Source organism: Octopus bimaculoides, chromosome 19 (assembly GCF_046866305.1).
Source record: "Octopus bimaculoides isolate indiv1 chromosome 19, ASM4686630v1, whole genome shotgun sequence".
NCBI lineage: Eukaryota > Metazoa > Mollusca > Cephalopoda > Octopoda > Octopodidae > Octopus > Octopus bimaculoides.
The window spans coordinates 25,023,445-25,041,667 of NC_142946.1; the positions used below are offsets into that span (position 1 = coordinate 25,023,445).

At 36.7% G+C, this 18,223-nt stretch overlaps 1 protein-coding gene across 4 annotated transcripts in view; it reads right to left on the reverse strand.

The window, feature by feature from the left end:
• LOC106874530 (PC3-like endoprotease variant B) overlaps positions 1-18,223 on the reverse strand; it is a 164,269-nt gene that overhangs the window by 93,694 nt on the left and 52,352 nt on the right. For all 4 annotated transcript variants that reach the window (XM_014922295.3, XM_089366630.1, XM_052974834.2 and 1 more), the window contains 3 exons: positions 8,343-8,550; positions 7,308-7,409; positions 5,048-5,233 (listed from right to left, as the gene is read on the reverse strand). In XM_014922295.3, the coding sequence (XP_014777781.1) occupies positions 5,048-5,233; positions 7,308-7,409; positions 8,343-8,531 (477 nt within the window). In that variant the 5' untranslated portion in view covers positions 8,532-8,550. The remainder of the gene's footprint in view (positions 1-5,047; positions 5,234-7,307; positions 7,410-8,342; positions 8,551-18,223) is intronic.

The window sequence follows — 18,223 nt, forward strand, 5'->3', positions numbered from 1 at the left end:
ATTGGATTGAGTAGAGAAAGGATAAATTTAAAAATTACGACATTAAGACGAGAAAGCGACTCACACTGTACAGTAGCCTGAATCTCCAACCAGATGTGAGCCTTTATACCGGAAAGGAGAGATTTATGAATATTGAAGTGATTGTTCGTCTACAGTAATCAAACCGGAGACATTCTCTGAGGAGTAATCAAACCGGGGACATTCTCTGAGGAGGAAGTTATTCCTAAGTCCGTGTAAGAGATCTGTTTTTAACGGAGCTGGTAGAGTTCACAGAGAAAAATAAAACAGGAAATGTGAAAAATAAGTCAAATTTTGAAAGAAAAAATACCATTCTCTGCTTACAATAAAGAATGACAAAAACAATTGGGGGATTAATTTTAGCAGCACAGAAGCCGTCTGTAAGATTAAAATGGATCAAGAGAGTGATAAATAAGCGGAACCGTTCACCTTTATGTAGAATGTGTAACAAAACATTCAGTTATAGCTCAGTATGCTCAGAGTTCATTCAAAGTTTGTAAAATTGTGCAGAGAGGATAAGACTGTTGCAATAATTCAGTGGAATTCTTTGCAAGATGTTCGGTTTTGTATATACAGAAAAGACCCAGTTTGTCGGCGCAGAAAAAAGCTCTTGAAAACGATTAAATGAGTTTGCTTTGGAGTGCACCTTCACTAAGCCAAAGTAGATAACAGACCAACAAATTGGATATTATGAACGTCGATATGAAGAAAGTATCTTGTAATTGATTCAGCATACCCACTTGATAGCAGAGTTAAGTAAATAGAAAAAGGAAAAGTAATATATTACACAAACCTGAAGTAAAAATGTTCTCAAATGCTAGAATATAAATGTTGATAAGGTCATGCGTCCACTAATTATCTATAAGAACATGGGAAACAGACGATAAATACCAGAGTCAAACTTGGGAAAGTTAGAATTTAATAGGAGAGCAGGTGCAGAAAACTTATTTACTTGAAACAGCACGACGTGTCTTGAAAGTCCTCAATACAAAATAAGGATAGATAAGAACATTGTTGTTGTTGGCACTCCGTCGCTTACGACGTTGAGGGTTCCAGTTGATCCGATCAACGGAACAGCCTGCTCGTGAAATTAACGTGCAAGTGGCTGAGCACTCCACAGACACGTGTACCCTTAACGTAGTTCTCGGGGATATTCAGCGTGACATAGTGTGACAAGGCTGACCCTTTGAATTACAAGTACAATAGAAACAGGAAGAAAGAGTGAGAGAAAGTTGTGGTGAAAGAGTACGGCAGGGTTCGTCACCATCCCCTGCCGGAGCCTTGTGGAACTTTAGGTGTTTTTGCTCAATAAACACTCACAACGCCCGGTCTGGGAATCGAAACCGCGATACTATGACCACGAGTCCGCTGCCCTAACCACTGGGCCATTGCGCCTCCTAGATAAGAACACAGAAGGGCCCTAATAGCAGAAAGAATAAAAATACTTCTTATGCAAGACCACTAGTTGTGGTCTGGTGCGCAGTGTTATTAAACCGGTTACAATGCCAACATCATGGGAAAACAGCAAATACAGGGTGTCCCAAAAAGATGTACTCACTTTTTGACAGACGATTACTAATGTATTGTTTTTTTTATATTTCGGACGCAACTAACCCTTCACAATGGCAAATGCACAACTAACGTTTGAGGAAAAATAAATTATATTAAAGTGTTACTGGAAGCACGAAAATGTCACGGAAGTGCAAAGACAATTTAACAGACAGTTTCAGAAGACACCACCAACACGACGCACTATTGCTCGCATCAGAGATAAATTTGAAGCATACGGAACTGTGCAGAACGTTAATAAGCAACGCTCTGGAAGACCACGAACATCCACCAGCCCCAATAGACACAACCAATTAATGGAAACCCTTTCCCGATCCCCAAAGAAATCCGTAAGACAATTGAGTCGTGAGATAGTAATCCCAAAATCGAGTGTTCATCGGATGTTGAAACGAGCTCATTGGAAAAGTTACGTTCCAACATTAAATCAAGCCCTCAATGAAGACGATCCTGATCGGAGAGTTCAATTTTGCGAATGGTGTCTGAACAAATTCGCAGAGGATGCAACGTTTCCAGAGAAAATCTTATGGAGCGATGAAGCCACCTTCAAGTTAAATGGTTCAGTCAACCGACATAATTGCACATATTGGGCCCGTGAAAATCCACATTTTACTATGGAACAGCATCTGAACCTACCAGGCGTTACAGTGTGGTGTGGAATGTCAACATTGGGTATCGTTGGACCATTTTTTTTTTACCAAACTGTCAGTGGCCCAGTTTACTTAAACTTATTGATGGAAAATGTTGGTCCACGAATTGAAGAAATGTTTGGGGACGAAGAGATTTACTTCCAGCAAGATGGAGCTCCTCCTCACTACCATCGTGATGTACGGGCTTACCTCGATGCAACAAATCCAAACAAATGGATTGGGAGGAGAGGTAGCGTTGAATTTCCTGCACGTTCCCAGACCTCACGCCAATGGATTTTTTTTTTATGGGAAAGATAAGGTTTACGCTGCAAAACCAGTGACAGTTGATGATTTGAAAAATGAAATTCGAATACAATGTCTTGCAATTCCAAATGAAATGTTTGGCAATGTTGTCGAATCCATTGTTGGACGTTATCAGCTTTGTTTAGAAAATGAAGGAAGGCAGTTTGAACATTTGCGAATACGCAGGAATGAGAGAGAACATTAAATAATTCTTAATGACAATAAATAATCGTTTCTACAACAATTTATTTTCCTGAAATTAATTTAACTTTTTAGGATTGTATGTATATCAATAAATATCTACTTGAACACAAAATGCATGAGTACTGGGAAGTCAAAGAGTGGGTACATCTTTTTGGGACACCCTGTATAATATTTTACAGGAGCACAAGGCAAGATGTATTATGGGGAGAGAATAGTGCTTGGCTGGTATTTATTCTATCGACTTCAGAAGGATGAAATGCAAAATTCACCTCGATGGGATTTAAACTCAGACCGTAAAGAGCCGGAACAAATACCACCAAGCATTTTCTCTAACGATTTTAATGACAACCAAACCTATCTCCTAACAATAATAATTTGAACAAGTGTGCGATGTCCTAAGTTTATTTCTCTCTTTCGTTCTTGAAGACAACACAAGTAGTATCTAACCCTCTCTCTTTTGAGATGTAAGAGATTTCACTCCATGTTTCGGTGAATCCCGCTTCTTGGGGAGACATAAAGAAAGCTATTGTATCTTCATTTTTTTATTACATTGGTAGATTACCTTCTTTCTCTCTTATACTCGTGTAAACAACACCCATACTATGCAGTGTTTCTTTTATCTTCTTATTCCAACAAACTGTTAGTGCAAAAGACGAAACCAGTCCTTCAATCAAATTTCCATCATGAAGAAATAGATATTTTCAACCAATGGGGGCTCGTGTATAGGCACTGCGGAACTGCAGCACTCCCTATTCGATATTATCGATAACATTCAATATAATGAGTCCTTTTTTCTTTAATTCTTTCTTTATACTTGTGCATTATATAATCCTTAAGCTTAATGTCAGTAGTCATCCCCTAGTTTATGAAAAAAGTACAAAAACCTTGTATAGAACTGTGCGCTCCACAGTTCCAGCAACGCGGTGTTTGGCTGTCGTGCGCATGCGCACATGTCCGAGATAAGAAGCTTCATGTTAGGGAGAGGAAGCGTTATCGTTCATGCAGTGCCGGTGAAAGATAGTGTTTCTTTTTGACTCCGCGTGTGTTGTGCTTAAAAACGTGTTTATATTCTTGAATGTGATAAAGTGTAGAATTAGATTATTATCCTGTTTCCAGCTTCAATGTTGCTGCCAGGATTTGAAAAATGGGGCAGATTTTGTTATCTAGGGGGGATTTTTGAAAACCAAGGGGTAATCCGCGGCGATGTTCAGTGAACAAATTAGACACACTACCCAGCAGTAGCTAAAATGCGAACTGATCAAGTTTATGTATAAATATTCTTTTTATATGTTTGTTTCCTCTTACACAATATTAAAACAACGGCTAAAAATTTTCTGAAGCAGCACCCCAAATAATTTTATCTACGAACCGCCACTGCTTTCAACTAACATTTTTGTGCCTGTGTGTGTGTGTGTGTGTGTGTGTGTGTGTGTGTGTGTGTGTGTGTGTGTGTGTGTGTGTGTGTGTGTGTGTGTTTTGTTGTTATTGCTTTTGGTAAATATACCCTTAGGTTCATTTTAACAGTATTAATCTACTGGAAAAATCAATATTTTTTTCTTTCTAAGGGGCATATCTTTGCACCAAAATGTGTCTGTTATCCGTGGAAATGCGTTCACTCTCAATGTGATCGATTTGTTGGGTTTATAATCGATTTAATCGAACTCAGTACTCAGTTGGGACTTATAATAATATTAATAACGATAACAATATCAATTTTTAACCTCGGCGTACGTAAGAAAATCATATTATTACACACACACAAACACACACACACACACACACACACACACACACACACACACACACACACACACACAAATTGCAGTATTTTCTTTTGCTTCTTCACAAGAACAATTGTATTTCTTCTTAATTTATTGTTTTAAATCATCTGAAAATAATTAAGCTTGGTTCGCCAACATATCTCGTAAGTCATTGATGAAATATAACAGAAATAGGCCAACAAAATCCCTTAGAGGTTATGTTGTTGGGGACAAGATTTCATACTGGAATAACGCCTAACAGTGAAAACTAGTTTTGAAGAAACAACAAGGAAAATTCTCTTGAGATTCTTCAAAGGGGTTCACGCCAAGATTGTATTTTATAAAATGAAAAGTCGTTTTAGCATTTTTTTTAGAATTCAGTGACTATCATTGTCAACATAAAAGAAATATGCAAAGAGACACGCATGCATCAAGAATTGAATTTAGATAAAGTTATGCATACATACATGCAGACAAACAGACAAACAGATAGATATAATCACACATACACACACACTCACACACATATATAATTGTATGCATGTATATATATATTTAAATACGTACCAGATACCATTGATCAATAAAATATGGGTCTGTAAATATGGGTCGGCTCCAATTCATAGCTTGTGCTTGTAGGTGATGTGCATCGTAACCAGAGAAGTTACTCATGGAAGATAATTCTTGATCGGCAGATGTAGCTGATCCCTTTTTATGGCGAAGCAGTTGTTTAAGTTGTAAAATGTATTTCACCTAGTTAAACATGAAAATACTTTTATAAGTTTGAAATTAAATTATCAAATAAAACCAATAAACTTAAGAGAAGCGGGTTGTAGGTGCAAAAATGAAAGGTCATATCTTCGAGTATTCAACCCAATAGAGCTCCTCACTTCACTCTAGTAGAAGTTTTGAGAGGATTTCGCCGAAGCACTACAAAATAACGAAAAGAAAAAACACTTGTTACTTAAACAGTGACCTCTTCCCCCACTGCTTAGTAGCAAGCAATACAACTAGAAAAGAATTTTCCAATTATGCCGAGTCATTGAGAATGGGGTGTTTTAGCACTGCCGCAATATTGCAGAAATTGCAGAATGATAGAATTCTGTAGCAGTAACAGAAACTCATTTAAAGAACTGATAATTTGAAACCAATTCCAAGATTTTCACTATTTGCTTATGTCTAAAATTAAAGGCTGTTTACTGACTGGATCCTCGATACCAATGTTTCCACCGGTTTTGACAGTTGGGGAACTTTTCTATGTCTGCACTTTATGCTTAGATTGCGATCGCAATACTCCATGAAACAATTGGATGAATTATTGACTCTGCTGGACTTCCTAAGCCGCAGTACTTAATTTGGAAAGCAGAGCGGAAGCAGTAAATATTTTGTGAAATACAAAAATTTACAATCTATAAACTCATAAAGAATGAAGGGCAAAGTTGACCACAACAGAATTTGCAATGAGAATGTAAAGAGAGAAAAACATGTCACTTACAATTTCAGGTCCTAAAGTTAGGGGGAGCGAGCACATAAAAAAAGGAATTTCAGTAATAATGTCATTATGTATGAAACTTACAACTACTGATATAGGTATTACGTGAAAAAGATGAAACTCAAGGTTTGTTTGGGTTGTTCAGATGCCGGCGGCCACCAACACATCACAGGAGATTGAGCAGACAGTTCAAAAACGCTGGAGCTTGGCCAAATAAAGTAATGATTCCAGAAAGTTCTTCCAAGGCCATGCGATTAACAAAAAACAAGAGAGAGAGAGAGAGAGAGAGAGAGAGAGAGAAAGAGAGAGAGAGAGAGAGAGAGAGAGAGAGAGATTCGACTTTTATCGCTCAAGTGAACTAAAGAATTAATAGGAACTGTTGAAAAAGCACCAATTTTGAAAAATGTGCCCGTGGAGACGGTCGCTCCCCCTATTAACAACGTTACTGACGCCGCTAAGCAATTTGTCCGACGTGATCACTATTGTGCTAGCTCACCGCCCAAGCATTTTAAATAATATATGACACTCACTTATTATAATTATTTATTTTCCAAAAAAATTAAGTAAGACTTGTGATTTATAGTGGACACATCTACTAAACTAAACCATAAGAGGTGAGTAATAAAAGAGTGGGTTTCACTATTTGCAATGTTTTCAACATCGTAATTAACTACTGTGGGAATACATACAGTGAATAGAGAAAGTATTAGGACTTTGATGGAGCAAGCAAGAGAAATTACTTCGATATTTTCTGGTTAGTTGAGCTTCGTCTACAAAAGTATAACCAAGAATAGTAATGGCTATTCTTTGGATATACTTCACTGTTTTCTCACAGCGGACAAAACAGCCTAGCTGAGTCTACATTCTGACTGGTCTCCATTATTTTTTCGGCCAAATATTATTAACTAACCCTTAACATTTTTTCCAAATCGCTGCTTTACTGTCGTTATTTGTGATGTTGAAAACATTAGAAATAATCAAACCCACCTTTTAATTACTTAAATATGGGTCAGCGTCCCTTTATAATTAAATTATATAATGTGTGTTGACACGTTATATGTTCAACAGAGCGTTTGAAAGCTGATAACAGGAACTGATTTTATTTATTTATTCGACTAGGGCTTTAGATACACTTTGTAACAGACTTAACTGGATGTTGTCTGATGATATTATTTACATATTCACACAGCACGAAATATTTCTGTGGGAGTACATTAACAAACGAAAGATGTAAACATTTTAAATGGGAACATTTTATTTAAACATTTGAGAGCTTGGTTACTTTAATTACCATAACAGACATAATAGACATTCAAACTACGCCATTCAATTTACCCTGTCATCTTGCTTAAGTCTCTCAAGGAATTTGTGAGCTTTCCTTTTCGACGAAACGGGAATATCTGGATGAACCAATCTATAAACGTTCAAGTAATCGTGCTGAAATAGAAATTAAATATAAGTGTTTTAAAATTTAGTCAACGATAATTTGGTTAGAATAAATATCGTGGTAAATATGTGAAATCATTACTATTCAACATACAAACTATATAATTACATATTGATTTTTTAAAGTTAGTATGACTACTTCACGTATTACATTATATAACACAATTTTTGTCCTTGGGTAACAACTGTTATTTCCTATTTGCTTACCCCCAGAAAGTATGAAAAACGGCTAATATTTCCTTCAAACTTTGCCTTTGTTGCATTTATTCAAACCCCAAAGAATCCCTCTCAACACATGGCCGTGATGCTCTCCCACTATTCTTGCTTATGATCAGAGACAAGTAAATCTATACCACAGTATAGAGCAGAATATTTGCTATAATGATATTTCTACTTCAGCAACTCAGCGTTGAATCTGTCTGAAATGTGATGGAAAACAGGTCTGTTTCAAACATTGATATCCAGATCACAAAAGTAAATTTTGAAGGAAATAATAATCATTTCGTTTGAGTTCTAGATAGGAGCAAATAGAAAATAACGCTTACTGACCAAAACAACAAAAACATTATTACACAGTGTAATAAACTGAGAAAATAAGTTATCGCATAAGCAAGACAACAAAAGAACTTCTGTTTAGTTGTTTCATTTGCGCGAATTAACAACCAAATTTCAATCAATTGACAACCTACAATCTTATTCTAAAAACGAAAGGACTCGTTGAGCAATATAGGCCAAGGTGTGCAATTCTTTTAAGATCACAGTTGTCTTGAGGATAAACAACAACAATGTAAAATGTTTTAGCAGAACTAAAGATATATTTCAAGTTTTGAAATTAGATATACAACATTCTGTGACTCAAGATAACGATGATGGTTCAAGAAATGTAAAATATAATTAAATCAAAATTCTTCAGAAAATATTGACCTTTGAGCCCAGATGGAAGCCATATTGTTTTGCCAAATCAGTTACGTTTTGTTTTGTTGAAATCAGTTCGAGAGCAAAGCTGTTGCTGTAGATAAATGAAGCCGGGTCACCATCTTGCGAAAATGAAAGATGAAGGTTGATGCTTATCAATAGACATGTTAACAAACTCAGAAACCAGTCAGCAGCCATTTTATCACTTATGCTGGACCTATCGAGAAAAAAATAACATATATACAGAAACAGTCACGAAAATTTGGGCTTCCCCACTCCCCCACAAAAAAACAATCATATCTAAAAATGATATACTCTTTTTGTTTTTGTTTATTAAATAAAAAAAAGGTTTCTGAAGACTGTAAATTATGTAGATATTCATATGGAGGCAGTCTGACAGCAAAAACATATTAATTATTTAGACATTCCAATATTTTCTGGGTTTTGAAGGCGGCTAGCTGGCAGAATTGTTAGCATGCCACGCAAAATACTTAACAGCACTTCGTCCGTTTTCGCATTCTGAGATCAAATTCCATCGAGGTCGATTTGTTTTTATCCTTTTGGAGTCGATAAAATAAATATCAGCCGAGCACTGGAGCCGATGTAATCAAATTACCCCTCCCCGAAATTGCTGGCCTTGTGCGAAAACTTGAAATCAATATTTTGTGAGTCTTGTGAATGAGTAAGAAACTGGGACAGAGACAGACAAAAGAACCTTGATAATTTCGGTTTACTGGAATCCACAGATCAATAATTAAAAAATTATTGTAATAAAGAGATAATTTAAATGTTGCTAGTTTTGAAGATTGTTTTTTAAATATCTTTGTAAAGATATTTAAAACGATACACCTTTAAAATGTCCCTCACACTAACATGCGTGCGTTTGTGAGTGTGTGTGGGAGGATGAGCGCGTGTGTATGCGTTTGTGTGTGTGTATGCGTTTGTGCGTGTGTATGCGTTTCACAGCATCCTTCTTTCCCTAGAAAGTCGAATATTTGGTTAAACTTAAGTTTGGATGTTTCCTAATGTGTTCCCTTTTTAAACCTTATTCCTCAAACAGCATTTCATGCTCGTCTTTTCTACCCCATTACAGAATTGCAGTTATTATATTCCTTTCGAAATATTCCTTATATTCCTTTCGAGGACAGCTTTATGTCTAGGGGAAATTTACACTGCATTCTTTTTTATCACCAATTCCGATAACAAACCGTCAGTGGTTTGAGGAATTTTTGAAACGGTCCGTTAATGATCATGCAGCTATTCGTCCTTGCTCACAGTATATACACAAAGATGCCACTATCAGTCGCTGATCTTGCGACGAGCTAAAGTTACTGGTTTTAAATCTCTGAAAGAGATTCACATAGTAACAGTACTAAACAGTAAAGGTTGTTACCACTTTTACGTAACTGTTCCATGCAGAACAAGTGTTACTATATTCTAACTCCAGGAAAACATCTTTCCCTGCTGGCTATCGACGAACGAATAGTTGTCATCTATAAATGTCCAGTACTGAGGATAAGAAGGAACCCTGGAACCGGTCAACTGTTTCTGCTTGGCTGGAGTGGTTCGCTCCCTTGCTCACAATAAAACAGACACAGGTCGATAGCCAGCGGGACAAAATGTCTTTCTGGGGTTAAAATATAGTAACACTTGTTCTGCAAGTGATAGCCTTTACCGTTTAGTACTGTTACTATGTGTATTTCTTTCAGAGATTTAAAACCAGCTACTTCAGCTTGTTGCAAGATCACCGACTGATAGCCGCTTCTTTGTTTATATTGGGTCATTCCATAAATAATGCGGTTTTTCTCCATCCTTTTTTTATATTTTTCAAAATTAAGATAAACAAAGTTCTTTTTTAATCTAAAATATACTCTCCTTCATTTTGTACAATGCTCTTCCATCTATCTGGTAGACTTACAAAGCCCGGCTTCCAAAATTCCCTTATCTGTGACGAAAAGTACTCCTCCAGTACTGTTCTCACCTCGTTTCCAGAATTCATATTTTTTCCATCCAAATGATTTTGAAGGATGCGGAATAAATGATAATTAGATGGGCAATGTCCGGCGAATATGGTGAGCGGAGCATCATTTCCCATTCAAACTGCTCCAGCCTTTGGAATGTCATCCTCGTTGTATGTGACCGAGCATTATCCTGATGGAAGAACACCTTTCGTCTTGAAACCAAAGACGGTCGTTTTTCTTCTAACGCTGACAAATTGCTCAAGCTGCTCGCAGTAGATCTCCTTAGATATCGTTTGGTTTGGGTTTAAAAGTTCAAAGTGGACTAAACTTTTCGTATCCCACCAAACAGATAACACTATATGTGGATGAAGACCTTCTTTAGCCTGGTGTGCCGACGTTTTTCCTTTCCCTACCCACTGTCTTCGGCTCTTGACATTTTAATAGAGAACCCATTTCTCGTCGCCGGTCACTATTCGGTCGAAAAAATGTTCATTCGTGAGACGAGATAGCAAAGAAGATCACACGTTCACTGCTACTTCCTTAACAGTTATGATGGGATTTTGCTCCACCAGGTTTTGCAGGGCCTCCTCGTCGTGCTCTACAGATCTTCCAGGATGAGACTCGTCTTCTAGGCTTTAGTTTCCGGCTCGGAACTTCTGAAACCACCGTTGACATTGGCTTACGCTTACTGTCCGATCCCCATATACTGCATTAATATTCCTCGCACTTTCCGTAGCGTTGTTGCCTTTATTGAACTCATAAAGCAAAATATGCTCCTTTGTCACTTCCATTATAGCTTTGAAGGAATAACTGTTAAAATCTAGCTGCACTCTTCAAAACTTGCACTAAGAATAAGCACAAAGTAAACTTACTACCTGCTTTTATAGCAAGTTGATGCAGGGAGATTATCCTGCCCACTCCAACTTTTAGCTCATGCTATTGAAAAAAACCACATTATTTATGGGATGACCCAATATATTGTGAGCAAAATATAGTAACAATTGTTCTGCATGGAACAGCCACGTAAAAGGGATAACAGCCCTTATATGTTCATTGTTTCTCATTCAGAAACAAGGCCAGTAATTTTAAGGGTAGCATGTTAGTCGATGAGATTGCCTTCAGTACTTGGCTAATATTTCATTTTATCGAAGCCGAAAAGATAAAAGGCAATATTGACCTCGGCACAATATACTTATCATAACTCTTTACTTTCTACACAAAGGCATTTTTTATGCTTACGCATCACCTGATCGCTCTAGCCTATGAACTTATCATGCAACTAGCTTTGTTTATAATAAAATACATTACAACCAAGACAGCATTACTCGGAGCCTTCACCCTCCTAAGTACACTTTCAAAGGTCAGATAAAACCACGTCCTAAATATCGGTTTCAAATTTTGGCACAAGGCAAGCAATTTAAGCGGGGAGCTAAGTCGATTACATTGACCCCAGTGCTCAACTGATACTTATTTCATCGACCCCGAAAGGACGAAAGGTAAAGTCGACTCCGGCGATATTTGAACCCTGAACATAAAGACGGGCGAAATGCCGCCAGGCTTTGTGCCCGGCGTGCTAACGATTCTGCTAGCTTACCACCTTTCACATCCTAGATATTACCTGCCCTCATATTCATCATCTCTCCACGGATTCAAACCATGTTACTAAAATCAACCATGTCACTACCAGCTTGATGAGGGCACATTTATGGGTCACTTGACTTGCTAGGAAAAAAACAGTTAAATCTCCCTCAATCTATACCTTATCGTCTTGGAAAAAAAAGAGAAGATTGAACAGAATAAGCTTAGATATAGAAAACAAGATGGCCATGGATGAAATGGCACAGATGGCTTCGACGAAGCAAAAACCACCCTGACCATGTTAAATACAATCGACAAGAACAATGTGAAAAAAGAAAGAAAGAAAGAAAGAAAGAAAGAAAGAAAGAAAGAAAACAAAGAAAGAAAGAAAGAAAGAAAGAAATGGAAGTGTGCGATAGAAAATGAAATGAGATGGTATGGAAGGACAGAATGGACTTTGGTCTCCTGTAAAAGTACGAATGGATGAATGAGAAATAGAAACCAAATACAAAGAGAAGGAAGCGGTGGAAAGAGGGGATAGAGTGCAATGATTAGCAGTAGATGTAGGGGTAACGAATAGAGAGAGGGAGGGAGGGAGAGAGACAAAGAGAGACAGAAACAGAGAACGAGACAGAGAGAGAATATATTAGGAGGCGTGTGCAACATATAGTTAAATGAGAAGTAATCTAGCATCATCAAGCGTCTGAAATTAGTTGGTTCAAAGAGTCGGAAGTTGATACTTGACTGCCGTGGGAACCGGATATGAAGTAAATATATTCTATAACTAATGTTGAAATATTTACCAAAAAATAATTAGAAATTAAAATAAGCACTCAGAATTTTTCCCGCTTCCTTTTATTTTGCAAGTTTCCAAGAGGAACAAGAAATTATATAAGAATGTATAATTTAATTCCCACCTCAATCGATAACTTACTCCTAAAGCTATGATTCCCTACAGCTTGTTTGCACATGTTTATTTCCTAAATAAGCAGTACATTTCAGTGTGCATGTTCTTTGGCCATTAACAAGTGCTACAGTTTTTAAAGATTAATTAAATATTGAGAGAGAGTTGGTTTAACTGACAAATCCTTCACTTCATACATAGATAACTGTGCCCATGTGCAATTGATGTGTGTAGGAAATTTGTGTTTGTGTAGACCTGCAGAATACGAATGGATCGGCAGAATCGGTGGAGTACTGGACAAAATGCTTTGCATTATGTGGTTCTGTCACTCTTCACACTTTACAATAGTTCCTTCACCTCTCCATCTCAAAGAAAAAAAATGTGACCTTGGTCTTGTGCCTATGCAGAAAATCAATATTTCAGGTGTTTAAATACATTTGTTCCTGGATTTAAAGAATTTTTCAGAATTTATCAGAATGATTTTATCCTACGATCAGGACGGTGCCCATCACTGAGCAGTATTCAACACAGTCTATTTTCATATTGAACGTCATATATCAACGTGACTGACCACTTCAACTGTTCTACCCCGATCTAATACATCATGCAAATTCTGCAATGCTTTATACATAGGCAACGCTTTTTCCGTAAATTCCTTGATATTTGTAGCAACGTCTATGGAGTCCTCAAACCCTTCACAAGTCGTTTTAATTCACCAAGCCACACAATTGACCACGCATCGATCTGGAATGTTCTCTTACACCATGGTCGACTCACTCTTGCAGACGCAAGGAAAATCATGTCTTTACCCTGGGAACATCTACTCCGCAAAAGTACGCCTCAACTTCCACTATGCCTCACTTCAAGTGTCTTCTTCCTCTTTTCATTCCATTAAGAATATTCTGTAACTATATCTTGTATATGTTTACGGTTGGGTATATGTATAAGTGTGTGTAGGAGGACACACTTGGGTTTGCGTATATATTTGTATATATGTATATGTGCGTGTGTAAATGAGGACATATATGTATGTGTTTGCGTAAATACTATGCAAATGTATGAGTGGAATTATTTTTCTTCTGGTATGGCTGTATGGATATATGTGTATGACAGTAGAAAAACTCTTTTACTTTTGCTGAATGAATGTTTTGTTCATCTATAATTAAGAGTATTCTAAAACTGCTTATGTATGCATAAATAGTTCTCGTTTGTGTGGCTGCTATGCAACATATACACTTAATAATTCATAACGTATGCCAGCTGGGTCTATCATTAATAGACTGAATACGTAGCACGATTCTCGACTAACCTGATGTTCCATTCGTTTTGATAATATTCGAATAGTTGTCTTTATGTTTAGATCACTTTTACTGAATTAACGGTAAAATCTAAGATGAGAATTTGAAATTGCCATAAGCAATGAGTGCATTGAAGTTCCTACTTTGAAGGAAATTAGAGTTTTGTACTTCTTTGAAATTAATAAATGTTTCTCCTGAAAAAAGTCTGAAGACATCTAGAATGCAGATAAATGTTACAGAATCGAAAGAGATCACACACACACACACACACACACACACACACACACACACACACACACACACACACACACACACATACACACACAAATAACATCTGACGGTAATCAACAGAATTAGCTGTAGTTGCACTATCCTTTTCTTTTTTTTTTTTTTGCATACATAGGTCATGTGAAAAATTTCAGTGTAAAGGAAGGAAAAACACTTTTTCTAAATAGCGTAGGTAGGCAAATACCAAGTTACCAAAAAAAAAAAAAAAACAAGTACGATCAGTAATGGCTAACGATTTGATGGTATAGTATAATTTATAGTGAAAAAATATCAGCTGCTATAAGGCAAAGAATTTTATCGAATATCTCAAAGTTCTAGGAGGAAGTGTTGATAAAGAAAACCCTCCCACGGTAAGGCCTCTGGAATGTAGTTAAATTTATCAACGTCAGAATGTTAAGTTGCATAAACGGGGTTGGGGAAGAAAAACTAACGATATTGATGTCAGTAAAATTAATTGGAGTGGGGCAGTGTTAGATTCCTAGCAAGTATATCTCAAGAAATAGTATATTCTTACATTCAATCTCTGCTAAATGGTACTGTCAGTTACAATATATCTCGTTATATCTTAACATCACAATATTTTTTTTCAGTAGTATTATTTATCTTCAGGTGATGCAACTAAGAATGTATATGGAATATATAAACTGGTTCATATAAGCTAGATATCATTTATCAGGTTGTTCAGGGTACATATGCTAGACATCATTTTCCCAGATTCAGCTGGCATTCTTTCTTGTTCTCGGTCAAGGCACTAGTTTCACTTTTTAACTGACAGCGGTTGAGAGTCGGATTTCATGTTTCAAGTATCGGGTATTTTAGGTCTAGTTTGTTAGCTTTTCGCAAGTTTTTTTTTTCTTTTTTCCTCAGTAAGAAACTCTTTGATGCTAATCACAAATTTCGCTTCCAAATTAATTTCTACAAAATATTTTTTATTTGGGGTATCAGGGGAAAAGAATTTTCTACCACTACAAAAATTTTTGCTTTTGTTGTTCACATAAAAATATAAATTATTAATTGCCTTCGATTTGAGTAAAGTAATACTGTATTGGAGTACCATCAAACAAATTCATTTTAGGACACAAATATGCTGTTATATAGTTTGTTATATAATATGTAGCTATGTAGTTTTCATTTTTTTAAATTGGTACCGTAATCATTTAATTGATACCGTGATCTGAGTTTATAACTTGTCTTCAATTTCTACTTGGAGCTTCTTTTAGGCTATTCATCTTAGAAAAATGGTAAAAGTCCACATTCTCAATTCCACTTACGACTTACAGAGTTCATTCTTCTGCTAATGCATGTTATATATAATAGTAGTCATACAACTAAGGGTGTATGGTTTCCAAATTTTCCCTTTCATTTCTTCTCGGTTAAAATATGATATTTTAAGTGAATTTCATACATATATAAAATCAAGAGTAAGTTTATGGCGTATTTTTTTCCTTTTTTATTGTCCGTGGGAAAGAAGCATAATCAGCAGAGAATAAGAGAACAATCGCTCGCGAGTTCAAATGTGAAAGAATGGAATATTTTTTCTGGGCTATCAAGCCAATTAATATAAGATGAGAGAATCAAAACTGTTGTGGCACCAGAATTGAGAACCTTTGCTGTGGATTGTCATGCAGCAATAACACTTGCTTTAACATGAGAATTGCTGGTTTCCGTTTGTTGGCCAGCATTTTACTGTAGTCTACAGTGGTGATTGGAGATTCCTTTTCCAGATAATGTTCCAAAGTGGGCCCTTTTGCTTCCCCGGAAAGGTATCAATTTTTCTGCGGACGGTTGAGTCTCGAATTTTTGGGGTTTTTTTTACATTTTTTTATCTTTTTCACCAGCATTTCAGGTTGTTTATAATCCATGCTCTACCTTTCAGATTCTGGATCAAAATGGACTCAGGTTTCATATCCTCTCGCTATTCTCTCTCAAAAAAACTTTGCCTTCATCGTGTAAACGTTAACAGATTTCCACACGATTACGATTATGCGCTTCGGTAAGCTCTCTTGGCACCCATCTTGCACAGACTTTACAGAAGCGAAGCTTGTCGTGGATGATTTCGTACGTAGAACCATGACTAACTTGAAGAGAACATGCCACCTCATCAATGGTCACTCGTCGGTCCGCCAGAACCATCTTTCGAGTCTATTGAATCTTCATGTGAGTGGTGGTGGTTGATTGTCGTCCTTCTCCCTCTTCATGCTTCACGCTTTCCAGTTGTTTTTAAACATCTTGATCCCCTCATCCACACCTCTGCGTGGCAGAGCGCAGTCCCTGTATTGTACTAAAAGTGTGCGATGAATTTCAACCCATGACACATTTTCAGATCGGAGAAATCAGATCTCTTATTTCTGTTCTTCCTTGGTGTACACTGCCAACAGAGCGGCCATGTTTACTTTCACACAAGAGAGAAAACTGCAGCGATCAAGGTCAAACTTCGGTCATGTAAACAGAAGATTACCACCTTTTAGCACGCGAGCGCTGAAGTCGGTGCGGCCAACCTAAAAAGATTTTGGCGAAGATACAAATAATTTTTAACTTCCCTTTGTGTTTACTGTTATGTATTTAGAATGTTACTAAGATATGTTTACTAGAAACGCAGCGATCCGTTTACCTTGCGGTCTGTAGAGGAGTTTCTGCGCAATCGCTCAACCTACTATAATTAAGAGCTATATCACCGCCAAATGGCACTCTACAATCTAAAATTTCAAGAACATATTGAATTAAGGTTTTCCCGAATATATGCCTACGAAAATAGATTGAATTACTGAAGCTCAAATACCAGTCGAACATGTCAACTCGGTTCATAGAAACGAGTGGACCAACACGTAGAGACGCTATTATAGGGAAACTACTCAAAAACTTCTAAAAAGGTAAGCATTTCAGAAAGACCAACACAAATACATCAAATGATGATATTTACCAAACCTCTATTTACAAGATAGGCGCAGGCGTGGCTGCGTAATAAGGTGTTTGCTTTCCAACGACATGGCTCTGGGTTCAGTGTCACTGCGTAGCACCTTGGGTAAGTGTCTTCTACTAAAGTCACAGGCCGATAAAAACCCTTGTGAATGGGTATGGTAGACTGAAACTGAAAGAAACTCGTCATGTATATATATATATATATATATTAGTTGAAATTTATTGAAAAACAAGAAGACAGGTGTATAAACAACAAGCAGGTGTATCAGTTTGACGCTCAGGGAAGTGAGAAAGTCTTTTACGTTTCGAGCCTACGCTCTTCAACAGAAAGGAATAAAAGAAAATAAACAGAGAGAGAATTTTTAAAGACTTGTAGATTTAGCGGTCAGATAGACAGAAACATATATATATATATATATATATATATGTATGTATGTATGTATAATTATAATTGTGCGCGCGCGCGTGTATGCAAAGATTGGTAGAGTAAAATCCCAGTTGTTTCCTCTTGAAGCATATCTTCTTATTCCATTATCACAATCTAATATACTTTATTCTGTTGCTGTATACGTACGAAGTACATATTGAAGTTGAAAATTCTGGAAATATTTGCAGATTTATTGAATAACAAAACAGGAATTTCTCTGCCTGAAGAATTTCTAATAGGAAATTCCTTACATGTCTATCCAACATGTATAACTCCATAATTCCTATTACAGAGTTATGCATATATTAATAAAAGGGCTATTAATATTTTTTTGGCGAGTAGTAATATGCATCACAAAAGACAAAATTGAAATAAAGGAAATAATGCAAACGGCACTATTCAATCCACGCAATTGAGTGTGGTTTGAGATTAACCAATTATATACGCATATTGATATAACACACGATCTCAAGAGTAACAGAATACAGTAGCACATTAGAAGTGCAATCAATCAA